This window comes from Helianthus annuus, chromosome 1 (assembly GCF_002127325.2).
Source record: "Helianthus annuus cultivar XRQ/B chromosome 1, HanXRQr2.0-SUNRISE, whole genome shotgun sequence".
NCBI classification, from domain to species: Eukaryota; Viridiplantae; Streptophyta; class Magnoliopsida; order Asterales; family Asteraceae; genus Helianthus; species Helianthus annuus.
The window spans coordinates 146,608,336-146,622,704 of NC_035433.2; the positions used below are offsets into that span (position 1 = coordinate 146,608,336).

The window sequence follows — 14,369 nt, forward strand, 5'->3', positions numbered from 1 at the left end:
TTGTTGAACATGTTGAATCAGTTGCAGCGGAGACTACCGGAAGATACTCTCTTCCACCTAGAGCCAATAGAGGAGTTCCTCCAAAACGGTACTCCCCAGAGAGGGAAACCAAAAATTCAAGATATCCTGTAGCTAATATGGTCAACGGGAACTTATCTAACAGTGCAAAAGCATTTGTTGCTTCTCTATACACTGAACAGATACCTACTTCCGTAAAGGAAGCTCAAGGTAAGAAGAACTGGGAAGAAGCAATGGAAGTGGAGATGCGTGCTCTTATGAAAAACAATACATGGGAGAAGTGCATTCTTCCTAAAGGAAAGAAAACTGTTGGATGCCGGTGGGTGTATTCGATTAAATATAAACCAGATGGTTCCATTGGAAGATACAAAGCCCGACTTGCAGCCAAAGGGTACACTCAGACGTATGGGATCGATTACTCTGAGACATTTTCTCCGGTTGCAAAAATGGATACCATCAGAGTCCTCTTTTCCGTTGCAGCTAATAAGGATTGGCCCCTTCATCAATTTGATGTTACAAATGCATTTCTTCATGGAGACCTAACTGAAGAAGTTTACATGGAAGCACCTCCAGGTTTTTCAGGGGTTTTTAAAGATGGGGAAGTTTGTAGGTTGAAGAAATCTCTATACGAGCTAAAACAGTCTCCTCGGGCATGGTTTGGAAAGTTCACCTTGGCCATGAAAGAATACGGGTATCGCCAAAGTAACGCTGATCATACCTTATTCCTCAAAAGGAGGAACGGCCTCGTAACTTGCTTGATCATATATGTGGACGACATGATTATCACCGGAGATGATGTAGAAGAAATAGCACAACTGAAAAGGAATTTGTTTTCAAAGTTTGAAATGAAAGACCTTGGGAATCTCAAGTATTTCCTTGGAATTGAAGTTCTCAGATCTAAACGGGGGATTTTCATCTACCAAAAGAAGTATGTTCTTGACCTCCTAGCAGAAACTGGGTTGATTGATTGTAAACTAGCTGATACGCCAACCACAATCTTCACATGGAACTCGATGGAAAGCTCGCAGACAGAGAAAGATACCAAAGGCTAGTGGGTAAGTTAATTTATCTTTCCCATACTCGCCCTGATATAGCTTACGCCGTTGGAGTGGTAAGTCAGTTTATGCACCAACCACAAGTTGCCCATATGGAAGCTACTCAGAGAATTCTAAGGTATCTCAAGGGAACTGCAGGCCATGGTGTGCTGTTCAAAACAAATGGGCATTTAACTGTTGAGCTCTACACTGACGCAGACTGGGCAGGAGATAAGGGAAACCGAAGGTCTACATCAGGGTACTTCTCCTTGGTTGGCGGAAACCTAGTTACCTGGAGAAGTAAGAAACAGAAGGTGGTTGCTCTGTCAAGTGCAGAAGCAGAGTTCAGAGGTATAGCTCGAGGGTTAAGCGGAGTTCTTTGGATCAGGAAGCTGCTAGAAGACATTGGCTTTTCACAAAAGGCTCCTAGTAAAGTTATGTGTGACAATACCGCTGCAATACAAATCTCAGAAAACCCAGTTCAACATGATCGAACAAAACACGTGGAGGTAGATCGACATTTCATCAAAGAAAAGTTGAAAGGAGGAATCATAGAGCTCCCGTATGTAGCATCAAAAGATCAACTTGCAGATATCCTCACAAAGGCAGTCAACGGAAACGCGTTTAATAGCTGTTTGAGCAAGTTGAGCGTTGGTAACCCCACTACTCAACTTGAGGGGGAGTGTCGGAAAGAAGAAAATAAATAGTATAGGGGGCTAATATGTAACTTGGTGTTCTATATAAGCACCATTTCTTTGTAACCCTAGATGAAAAACCTTGGTACAACTTCAATACAGTTTTTCTCAATACAATTCAAACCCTAGTCAGACATCATTCTCTATACCAAACAACATGGGCATGGGTGAAGAAATCTTTGAAGCTTTTGGCTTTCTTTAAAGTCGACTTCGAAAAGCCATACATCGGGCCCGTGAACCATTGTGGGATCAAAATAATATTTCATCAAACTCTTGTTTGCCACTTCATGTCTCGCAAGACAAAAGTGTGCCTCAAAATAGGGTGTGGAGGAGAACGGCTAACGTTTTGCATGGCTTGTATCGCGAGGGCACATGCACTCATAATCGCTTCTTCCTCCTCCGCGATTTCTTCGGGTGAAAAAAATCTTCGGTAAATATCGGTGAATGAATCTTCCGATTGGGAGCCCATTATTTTTAAAAGAAAGTGGGAGTATTATTTTGATGAATGAGAGTTTTTTGAGGTTTGGTTGAGGTGAATGTTAAAGATAATGGTATATATAGATTGTTTAGGAATTTTTTTTATTAAGTATATGACCATTTGCAACAGTCAGTTTTTTGAAAATCTCCCCCTTCACGTCGCTATGCTCTTCGCGAGCTTTCGAAATCAAGCACCATGGCCGGCCTTGGGGTGGGCGAGGAGGACCACCGGCCAGGGCCCGATATTTCGAGGGGCACGTTTTTTAAGAAAAAACCGATATGTATATGTAAAATATTTTTTTAATAGGGTACACCTATGCAAACACCAACATAAGTCCCCTTACAAAACTATTCTTATGGTTTAGATTAGTTATTAACCCCTTTGTCATTAGGTTTAGACCTTTAGTGAGCCGAATACCCAATTTCGTTAAGGCCTAAAAGCACATTTTTTCGAGCTCGAACATGGCATACGAATTCTCAGGGCCGGCCTTGTCAAGCACCCATAGCGCCGGCCGTAGCGGTGTGGTGTGGTGCGGTGCTATGGGTCGCTATGTTGTCTTTGGCCGGGTTATGGCGCCCCACTACGGATCGCCTAATAATGGGTTAACTAAGTGAAAAAAAATTCTAGTTACAAGTCTTGAACTATTTTAATAGTTCCCTGGCTGAAATAGTAATACTTTTTTTCTAAAAGGACTAAATTATGTGGTAAGAAAATCTTGAACTATTTTAATAGTTCCCTGGCTTGGAAGCTTAAAAGTCAACGATTTTCCAAGCCTCGCAGATCTCCATAAACCGAAATGAACCACAAGTAAGGAAACCATCGGATAAATCGTGAATTATCAATCATCCGGCATATAATTTTTGCTGTCACCAAGGATATTTGCTGGCCGTTTTCCGAGTTAACTAAAGAGACCAAGGTACAATCTCCAGCGCATGATTTACAATATTGTATATGAGTTAAAATTTGGAAAGCTTCTTCAGTACTGTATCTGAGTGTGCTCTAGTTTGATTCCTAAATGATGCATCATGTGGGCATTTTATGGTTGATTCTGCATATTATCTTTTCTGATTCTTAATCTTAAATGGTAGATCTTGTTAGTTTTGGTGGCTTAGACTAATTAATCCATTTCTGCTGTGTGGTGCTGGGACTTGGTCCTGGCAGATTAGTGGCACACCAAAAGTTGGAATACATAACGTTGTTTACATAGAACAAAAAATTAGTGGTTTAATTTCTTTTGATAAGTTTGAAATAGTTCTTTTTAAATAGCTTGCGGCCCAAAACTCTTTGAAAATAACTCGCTTAAAATCCGATTGTATAAGTGGGCTATTTAAGAATCCCAACTTCAATAGATTTATTACTTTTTATTGTAATATCTATGCACATGTACAAAAACTACAAAAATGATAAAATTTTCCAAAATATAGGAGCTTGCTTGTCACCTCGCGAGTTGACCTGAGCTTTATCCAGGCTAAGTTCTAGCTGAAATTTCCACTTGTTAAAGAGTTTTCGAGCTCAAGCCTGACCTGAGCTCTTTAATCAACCATAGTTAGAAATCTTGATACTGTGACTGCATATATATACGTCTTTCTATGCATGATAGTGTCACACTGTCACGCGTTTCCTGCATATTCTCTTTACTTCTCAAGTTTTTACATTCATTGTAAAACAGAAACAGGATGTCTGCTCCCCTACAGTTCCCATTAAAAGATATAGAATTGGTCACCAACAACTTTGATAAAGAGAATTTCATCGGAGAGGGGTTTCTTGGGAAGATTTATGAAGGACAACTCTCTCTATCCGGAGAGTTAGTTGATGTTGCTGTACGGAGGTTAGATAATAGTTTTAGGCTACAAGAGATTGCGTTTGAAAAGGAGATCTCAACTCTTACTCGAATTGAGCATCCAAATGTGGTCTCAATTGTCGGGTTTTGTTATGAGAACGATGAGATGCTAATTATACAAAAGCGAGTTGCCCGTGGAAGTCTAAGCAGTTATCTAAGTGACCCCAGACTTACATGGATGAGAAGATTGCAGATAAGCGTTGGGGCTGTGCGTGCGTTGAGTTACTTGCATAATGATGTGGGGCACAATTTTAGTGTCATACATCATAATATTAACTGCAATTCAATCTTGTTAGATGAAAACTGGGAAGCCAAAATATCTGGTTTTGAATATTCCATGACAATACCGGCGGGAGGTCTAGACCTGGCATATGAAAAGCTTGGAATCGGGACCTACAAGTCCGACGTGTACTCCATTGGTATCGTATTGTTTGAACTCTTGTGCGGTAGGGAAGCATTCATATCGAAAGATGATAAAAGTTTTCAATCTTCATTAGCCACATTTCACTATAAAAACCGAAAATTGCATGAGTTTGTTGATGCCGATTTATATAGCCAAATGGATCAACTATCATTCAAACTCTTCTCGAAAATAGCGTATACATGCCTGATCGATCAAAGAGCACCACCAACGATGAACGACGTCCTCAAAAGACTTGAGAGAGCATTGAAAGTTCAAAAGACGCAGGACAATAATGTAAGACCCTACTTGTATTGTTGTTTTTTCTTCTATCCTTATGTCATAATAGCGCCTATAAGTTCATTATTTTTGTTCTTCGTTGTTACAATTATATGACAGGATCACTCAAAAGTTGCAGTTGAACGTACAATACCAGACCACTTGAATTTGAAGGTAACAAGTTTATTTGTTTGCGGTATAGGTGTTAGGATATAATGAACCATCATAACATTTTGTAGTTACAATGGTTGGCATCTCTAAAAGATAAGTGTATGGTTTTCACAACGGGGAAATAAACTACAATTTCAAATCTTTAGACTTTCTTTATAATTAAGTTTAGATTAGCTTTGTTTTACGTTCTTTATAGAGATTTACAATAACTATTAGAAAGCCAACAATTATAATAACTATTAGAAAGCCAACCAGCTCTTATGATGGTTTATATTCTTACTATCATCGTATTAAAAGTAGAACATTTCACCCAGTAAAATTGATTTTTCTGATTTGTTTAATTCAATGTTTTGGTAACTCAGCAAGTAGCAGTCTTACTGGTTAATTTGTCGGACCGGTTTCAAAAATTAGATGTCGTGTATAAAACACATGAACCAAAATCATAACCATGCATGATTATGGTTTTTCTTTAGTGTAATTATGGTTTTTTGTTCATACATGGTTAGGGTTTTGAGTTTTATAACATGCGTAATTTCATAGCGTATCATCGTTTGTTAAGGAATATTGAATTTTACACTTTCACTATATATATATATATATATATATATATATATATGTTGATGCAGATTTTGTGTCCGATGCTTGTCGAATAGATTAGTTATTATTTTACGCTGAATTTGTAATAGTTAGTGAAACGGTCTATCGAACGTGTATAGACCCACTCGTTTGAAGTGGTCAAACGAGAGGGTTATTCGGTTGACCGTGTGTGTTTGCTAGACAAATTATGGTTGTATATGTTGGTGTCGAAGGATAAGGCATCGAAGGATTATGTATATCCTTCGATGAGCTCGAAAGATATCCATCGAAGGATGGACCTCGAAGGATATGTGATCCTTCGAGATATATGTGTCTTTCGAAAGCTGGATGGTCGACAGATGATCTATCGACCAGTCAGCTTGATCCTTCGACTGTGCAATCTGTGTTTGGTATAAATACCAACACTTTGTCATTTGCAACACAAGAGTGAGAGCACAAGTGTGTGCAAGAGAGTGAGTGGAGGTTTGAGTCCTCACCGGGAGAAATCACCACTTGATTTCTCCCTGGATGTATACTTCTTTGGTATTAGTTCGGTTTCCATGTAATCGGGCCGACTTGTAATGTTTACTACCGGATTAATACAAAGTTTGTTATGTTTATCCTCTCTTATCTCTTCCATCTTTGAACATTATCATGAAAATCACGGATTGGATCCCGAAACAGGGACCTACAATTGGTATCAGAGCCATGGTGCCCGATTTAGTAAAACTAACCGTTTACTAAGTCACATGTGCTCTAGATCTGTGATTTTTGTGGGTTTTTGTTCAAGATGTAACAATGGTGGAAATGAGAAAAACTCAGATCTGGACCCGAATATTCAGATCTGTGATAAAACGAGTGTTGGGTTTTATGTTTTTCTCCTATAAATTCAAGTTATCATCATCAAAAATCGTTTACAAGGCATTTCATCAAATCTGCAAATCTGCACAGTTGCCGTGTTCATAATGTTCTTGATATCTTCATACTTCGAAGGATCAGTTATCTGCTCGAAAGATCCAAAAGTATGCTCGAAAGGTCAACAGACTTCGAAGGATCAAATGAAATTTTCGAAGGGTCAAATTAAAAATTCGAAAGGTCATCAGTTCTTTTCGAAAGGTTATCTGTTTGACAACTTCGAATGATCAATTGTTCAACTTGATGTCTGTTCCGAAAGGTCATCCTTTGTTTTTAAGGATCATATATATTTTCGAAGGGTCACCATTACTTCAACAACATCGAAAGATCAAATACTTCGAAAGATATATAGGTAGATTTCGAAGGATAATCAACAACTTCGAAAGAATCGGAAGTTTCGAAGGATCCAGAGAAATATACGGCCAACAGCTCATGCGCTTCAATTAAAGTGACCCAATCACATTTTAGTGACCGCCCATTTGCTAAAACCATGCCAACAGCCCATGTGCTTCAATTTAATCTTTGTGATTCACTGTCCAATGCACCGCCCCTCTAAGAAAATAAGTCTTGTTGATTGGTGTGCACCACCCAAGTGTCCAATAACATTTGATTGTTTGGTGTGCACTTTAGAAAATCACCAAATAAAAATCAAAGCCTACAAACAATTCTTCGGCCCAAATGAAGAGTTTACGGCCCAGTTCACAAATCTGTTATAATTTTTCATTAACTAACATATGAGACAAGCTTGTGACATCACCATGACATCACAATGATGATGTCATGGTGAGGTGTAAACGGGAACGGGTTTGTGGCGCTCCGTGCTTCGCGTGTCGAACTCTGGGGCGCACGACGGAGGAATGTCGTGACGTCGGGCTTGAGCCGGACCTAACCGTGTCGAAACCGAGTCGAACCGAGCCGAGTCGCGTCCACACAAGGTGTATCAAAGTGAAAATCTAGCGCCTAAAGTTATATTTTGCTAGATTTTTCTATTGGGCTCATTTGGTGTGAAATTTTGGGCAAATATTAAAAAAAAAAAAAAGATCCATTGGAACAAAGGTTTTTGATGCAGAGTGGGGTCGGGTGTTCGCGAAGATGATTTGAACCGCGCTTCTAAATATCAACGTCAAAATTCGTATGAATTTGGGAGCGTGCGGGGTGATGCAGCATGATGAAAACAAGAGATGATGAAAACTTGATGTTTGAAAAATTGTGGGGTAGTCACGGTTACCGATGCAATGGCAAAAATGGTAACGCGACTATTATGGGCCAAAAACAACACGGTATGTTCGCTTCCGCTCGTCATTCAATGAAGATTGACGACAGTTCCGCTCAGTGGAGGGAATTGGTGAACATTTGACGACAGTTTCTTTGAAGTGGAAAGATCCTGTTAAGGTTTAGAGATTTTACCAAAGAAATGGGGGATAAAAATTTTTCATATGTTGAATTTCTTCGGTAAATTTCTAAACGCAATCATAGGTATGCTTAAAGATCAAGACTTGATGCAGTTGTTATAGGATGGAACCCTTATCAAATGCCGGTTGGAGTATTGGAAGATCAGCGGAAGATCGGTCAATTGAGCCTTTTGAGGAAATTGCACAACACTCGACTTGGATACGCGTACTTTGAGGGGGAAGTTTTATACAATGAGCATCAAGATACTACTTACCTGGATCATCGGTCAAGGGGGAATTTGTTTACACAGAGAAGATGATTACTTGACTGAAGATCGATGATTGCCGTTGCATTTTCAGCATTCGACAGCAACGGACAAGGGGGAATTTGTTGATGCAGATTTTGTGTCCGATGCTTGTCGAATAGATTAGTTATTATTTTACGCTGAATTTGTAATAGTTAGTGAAACGGTCTATCGAACGTGTATAGACCCACTCGTTTGAAGTGGTCAAACGAGAGGGTTATTCGGTTGACCGTGTGTGTTTGCTAGACAAATTATGGTTGTATATGTTGGTGTCGAAGGATAAGGCATCGAAGGATTATGTATATCCTTCGATGAGCTCGAAAGATATCCATCGAAGGATGGACCTCGAAGGATATGTGATCCTTCGAGATATATGTGTCTTTCGAAAGCTGGATGGTCGACAGATGATCTATCGACCAGTCAGCTTGATCCTTCGACTGTGCAATCTGTGTTTGGTATAAATACCAACACTTTGTCATTTGCAACACAAGAGTGAGAGCACAAGTGTGTGCAAGAGAGTGAGTGGAGGTTTGAGTCCTCACCGGGAGAAATCACCACTTGATTTCTCCCTGGATGTATACTTCTTTGGTATTAGTTCGGTTTCCATGTAATCGGGCCGACTTGTAATGTTTACTACCGGATTAATACAAAGTTTGTTATGTTTATCCTCTCTTATCTCTTCCATCTTTGAACATTATCATGAAAATCACGGATTGGATCCCGAAACAGGGACCTACAATATATATATATATATATATAGGTAGAGGATCCTGTAAAAAGTGCTCAAAGTGTGAGAAGTGTAAGAAGTGTATTATAACACTATATATAATACTATATAACACCATATAAACACCGTATAACAATATGTAACAACATATAATACCATATAACACTATGTAACACTATATATCATCATATAACAAATATAACACTATACATCTATCATAGACATGCTATCAGACAACCTATAGTGTTTTATTTGTTATATAATGATATATGGTGTTACATAGTGTTATATGGTAGTATATGGTGTTACATATTGTTATACGGTGTTTATATGGTGTTATATAGTATTATATATAGTGTTATAATACACTTCTTACACTTCTCACACTTTAGGCCCTTTTTACACTATCCTTACCCTATATATATATATATATATATATATATATATATATATATATATATATATATATACAGGGGAAGGATGTATAGAAAACCCACGTTAATTTAAAAAACCCAGAAAACTCAAAGCTCCCGATGTTTTTTTGTTTTGAAAAAATTTACACATGTTATATGCATGTTTTTAAGGGTTTTGGGTAAAAAAAAAAAAATCAAAAAAGCGCCAAGCAGGTATTTTTTAAAAAAATAAACAAGTTTTGGTGTAACACATGTTACATTCATCTAGCATATTTGTAACATGTGTTACACTAAAACTTATTTATTTTTTTTAAAAATATCTACTCGCCGCTTTTTTGATTTTTTTTTGCCCAAAACCCCTAAAAACATGTATATAACATCTGTAAATTTTTTCAAAAGAAAAAAACATCGGGAGCTTTGAGTTTCCTGGGTTTTCTAAATTAAAGTGGGTCTGCTATAGATACTTACATTATATATATATATATATATATATATATATATATATATATATATATATATATATATATATATATATATATAGAAAGTATATCGTACATTACGGCTTAACGTACTTCACGTACAACAACGTGCGTGATTTGTTATATAACATGCGTTATTAATGTTTTCAATATGCGTGATTATTGTGTTTCAACATGCGTGATTTTGGATTTTTGAGTTATAATGTGCGTGATTTTAAAATGAACGTGCGTAATTACCTGTCGTACGTGATGTACGTTAAGCCGTAATGTACGTTAACCTTCCTCTATATATATATATATATATATATATATATATATATATATAGGGGATGGATTATGAGAAACCTAGTTTAAATGAGAAAACAAAAAAACTAACTAAAAGAGCTCAAAAAAACATACCATTTTTTTTTTAATTTCTATAAAAAAATCATAGGTTTTTATACCTGGAAAAAAAATTTCAAATTATTTTTTTTTTTGTTGTATTGCACATGTGCACTATTACGGATAGGGGAATTGGCCTGTAATAATCCCATCTAGTCCTTATTGGCCATTAATAATCCCACCTCAGAATATTCCCTCCACTAGTCCCACCTTTCACCTATTTTTCCTACAATGGTCCCCCGTTAAAAAAACTTAACGGAGTTAAGCTTTTTTTCCAAATTACAAATAGATTTTTAGGGCTTTTGATCAGAACGATGATACGAGTCAATTGATGTAAAACTTACTTCGAAATGCTGTTCCAAGTGACTTGATTTTGGTTAATTGGAAGTTTAAACACCCGAATTGAAGCGCTGTTTTCATCGTTTGGAGCACTGTTTCGAGGCAAGTTTTACATTAATGGACTCGTATCGTCGTTCTAATCAAAAGCCCTAAAAAATCTGTTTGTAATTTGGAAAAAAGCTTAACTCCGTTAACTTTTTTTAACGGGGGACCATTGTAGGAAAAATAGGTTAAAGGTGGGACTGGCGGGGGGAATATTCTGAGGTGGGATTATTAATGGCAAATAAGGTATAGGTGAGATTATTGCAAGCCAATTTCCCTTACGGATATAGTGCACATGTGTAGTACATGTGTAGTACACATATATTGCACATGTGCAATACAACAATTTTTTTTTTGAAAATTTTTTTATGTATAAAAACTAGCGAATTTTTGTTAAAAATTGTAAAAAAAAAATTGGTATTTTTTTTTTAGCTTTTTTTAAGTTTTTTTTAGTTAGTTTTCTAGTTTCTCATGATCCTCTCCCTATATATATATATATATATATATATATATATATATATATATATATATATATATATATATATATATATATATATCAATTGAAAACCACTCCGAATTGTGAGAACTTAGAGAACTCGGCCTTCCCGTGTGAATTTTGCCCCCATTTTTTTCACACCCCTAGATTAAAATGTTTAGAAAGACTATTGTAAGAAAGTAAAAAAAAAAATCGAAATGGTGTTTTCGGCCCCTTACAGCATCTATAAAAAGGTGATCATAGAAAAGCATGACACCACTTTTTACAGCATTTACGGCTACGGTAAATGAAAAAGAAAACCTAGTTTTTTTTTTTGGAAAAATTGATTTGTTTTAGTATTTTTGGTAAAAGAAATTTTGAAAAAACCTTTCATAAGGCCGAGTTCTCTAAGTTCTCACACCTCGTATAATTTTTATTTTACCCTAACTCATATATATATATATATATTTAGGGTAGGGTTCATGCGAGAACCACCTTTATTGCGACAACCGCGAGAACCAATGTGAACACACCAAAATAAACCCACAACACCACCAAAAACCTAAAAATACCTCCCCCTCACCAATCTAAATGCTAAAAACTAAACCTCCAAAAAACCTAAAAAATCTTAAAAAATCTAAAAAACACACAATTTTTTTTTAATATTTTTTATCAAAAAAGTCGCTCCTTTTAGCAGCCAAAAAATATATTTTTAATTTAAAAAAAAGTTTTTTTTTGGCTACTAAAAGTAGCGATTTTTTGTTAAAAAAATATTTAAAAAAATTGTTTTTTTAGAATTTTTTAGGTATTTTTGGTTGTGTTCACATTGGTTCTCGCGGTTCTCGCAATATATATATACACATATATAGAGGTTACTTTGAGAACCTCAGTTTTGATCTTTCAGTGAGAACTTATAGAACCATTATGAACCACTATTTTTTCGTTTTAGAAGGTTTTGAATAAATAAAAAAGAGTATAATGGTTACCTCTCAAATAATTTCTCTCTCTTTTTAATTAATTAGTTAATTAATTAATTCCCTCTCTTTGTCTTCATTTCCTCCTCCCACTTTACACATTAGGCTATATTGTGTGGGATAAAGCCCATAGAGGCTTTATCACGCCACACGTAGACCACAAATAAGCGGAGAGTTTTATCGTTAACTTGTACGGTGTTGCCCCATATAAAGCCCCTTTTAACCATATTAAAAAAAATAAACAATAAATAAATAAAAGCAAAATCTGATTGGATGATACTATTAGCCGAGATTTATGCCACTGATTACGGTTTCCATATTTTAGAGATTATAATTGTATTTATGTATTGACTATTGTTTGCATGTATAGTGCTAGGGTTATCCCCTATATAAAGGGATCATATGTATTGTTTTGATTGATTCAGAAAATAATACAACAAGCATTTTTATGGTATCAGAGCTTCGGCTCTTCTACCTTTGATCCTCTCCTGCTTTTCCTTCGTTCCCACAGTAGCTTCAACTACCCTCTTTTCCTTTTTTTTTTTTCGAAAAACCCTAGCACAACCTATGGCCGCCGACGGCAAGAAAGAAGACCAGATGTCTTCGTCCGATAAACCTTCCAAAACCTTGCACCCTGCGTATTCGCCTACTATCTTTCAATCCAAGATACGTACCCTTGACGGTACTATGGTCACCTATACCTCTTGGGTTAAACTTTTCTGTTTACATGCCGTCGCCTATCAAGTGCTTGATCATATTGACGAGACACCACCACCTGCTGCAACAGACCTTGAGTTTCAGTCTTGGAAAGAACTAGATGCTTAAGTTCTTCAATGGATACTCAGCACCGTATCCGATAACCTGCTGCCCTGTGTGATGGATAATACGACCACTGCTCGACATGCATGGCTGAAACCGGAGAAGATCTACCTGAGTAATAAGAAAGCAAGGGCTGGGGCGCTTGAAACTAAGTTCTGTAATCTGACCTTGGCCGCTTGCTCATCTTTAGACAACTATTGTGAGCGACTCAAAGACCTTGCCAATCAATTAGAAGATGTGGATTACCCGGTTACTGAAGAAAGACTGGTCCTGCAACTTGTTCGAGGGCTACTCGCGGAGTTTGACACGACTGCTTCCCTGATAAACGCTAGCAATGCTGATTGGGATCTTGCTAGGAGCATGTTGGAAGATGAGGTTATTAGACAGGAAGCCCGACAAAAGACCTCACAATTGGTCCTTGTTGCCACCACCCCACAACAAAACTCGCAAACCCAACACCCACCACACCCTTCAACCGGTTATAACCAGCAAACACCAAACTCCTACAACCAGCAAACACCACAACAGCCCTACTACAACCGATCCCGTGGCCGTGGCCGGGGATGTGGGAACTGGGGCCGCGGTTCAGGACGTGGTACACCTAACCCATCACCCGATTGGACTCCCAATAACCTCTCCTACCCACAATGGGCTTGGTGGAACACACCACCTTGCCCATACCCCCCTCAACCTGCTGCACCCTTTTCACACCCCACGGCCTAAACCCCTGCAGCCAATTACACCTCCACACAGCAGCCCATGTACCCACAGCAGCCCGCCTACTCCCAGCAGCCCCCTGCCTTCAGTCCAGCCCAAATACCAACTGGAAACTATACTCCCCAGGCCCATTATACCACAAACCAGCCCACGGGCTACAATCCCTTGTGTCCATCAGATCTGAACGCGGCCTTCTCATTGATGCAGCTAAATTATGACCCGAATCAGCTTATGGATACTGGAGCTTCCTCCCATTCCACTGATGAGCAAGGTACAATTAAAACTCCCAACTCTTTTCCTATTTGTAGTAAAATATTGGTCGGTAATGGCGCGTCTCTGCCCGTTCTAGGGTCTGGAACAAGCTACCTAACCTTACCCAACCGCACCTATATCCTACCCAATATCCTTTACTGCCCACAAATTATTAAAAAGTTAATTTCTTGTTAGACGATCTACTCGTGATAACAGTGTTTCCATTGAATTTGACCCCTTTGGTTTTTCTTTGAAGGACCTTCAAAGAACCTTGAAACTGGGCGTTTCCTTTCACGCCACAATAGCACCGGAGATCTCTATCCAGTCACACCACCAGAACTTCCTCCACAAGTTGCCTTTATCACTTCTCCATCTCATCCATGGCATGATCGTTTGGGACACCCCAGCGTTCAAGTGTTGGATGTCCTTAGTCGTCATTTTAATTTTCCTTTACCTTGTAATAAGAACAAACCACCTAGTGTTTGTCACTCATGTCAGCTTTCTAATAGCAAACGTTTACCTTTTTCTGCATCTAATTCATTTACCTTTTCCCCATTTGATATTATTCATTGTGATCTTTGGACATCACCAGCTTTAAGTAAATCAGGTTATAAATATTATAAGGGGTTGATTGATAATTCTTCACACT

At 37.8% G+C, this 14,369-nt stretch overlaps 1 protein-coding gene across 1 annotated transcript in view; it reads left to right on the forward strand.

The window, feature by feature from the left end:
- The first annotated feature begins 2,979 nt into the window (after positions 1–2,979).
- The window catches only part of LOC110883822, a 34,531-nt gene continuing 23,141 nt past the window's right edge, over positions 2,980–14,369 (forward strand). Inside the window, exons 1-3 of the mRNA XM_035976156.1 lie at positions 2,980–3,141; positions 3,895–4,762; positions 4,865–4,918. Coding sequence (XP_035832049.1) covers positions 3,902–4,762; positions 4,865–4,918 — 915 coding nt within the window. The 5' untranslated portion in view covers positions 2,980–3,141; positions 3,895–3,901. The remainder of the gene's footprint in view (positions 3,142–3,894; positions 4,763–4,864; positions 4,919–14,369) is intronic.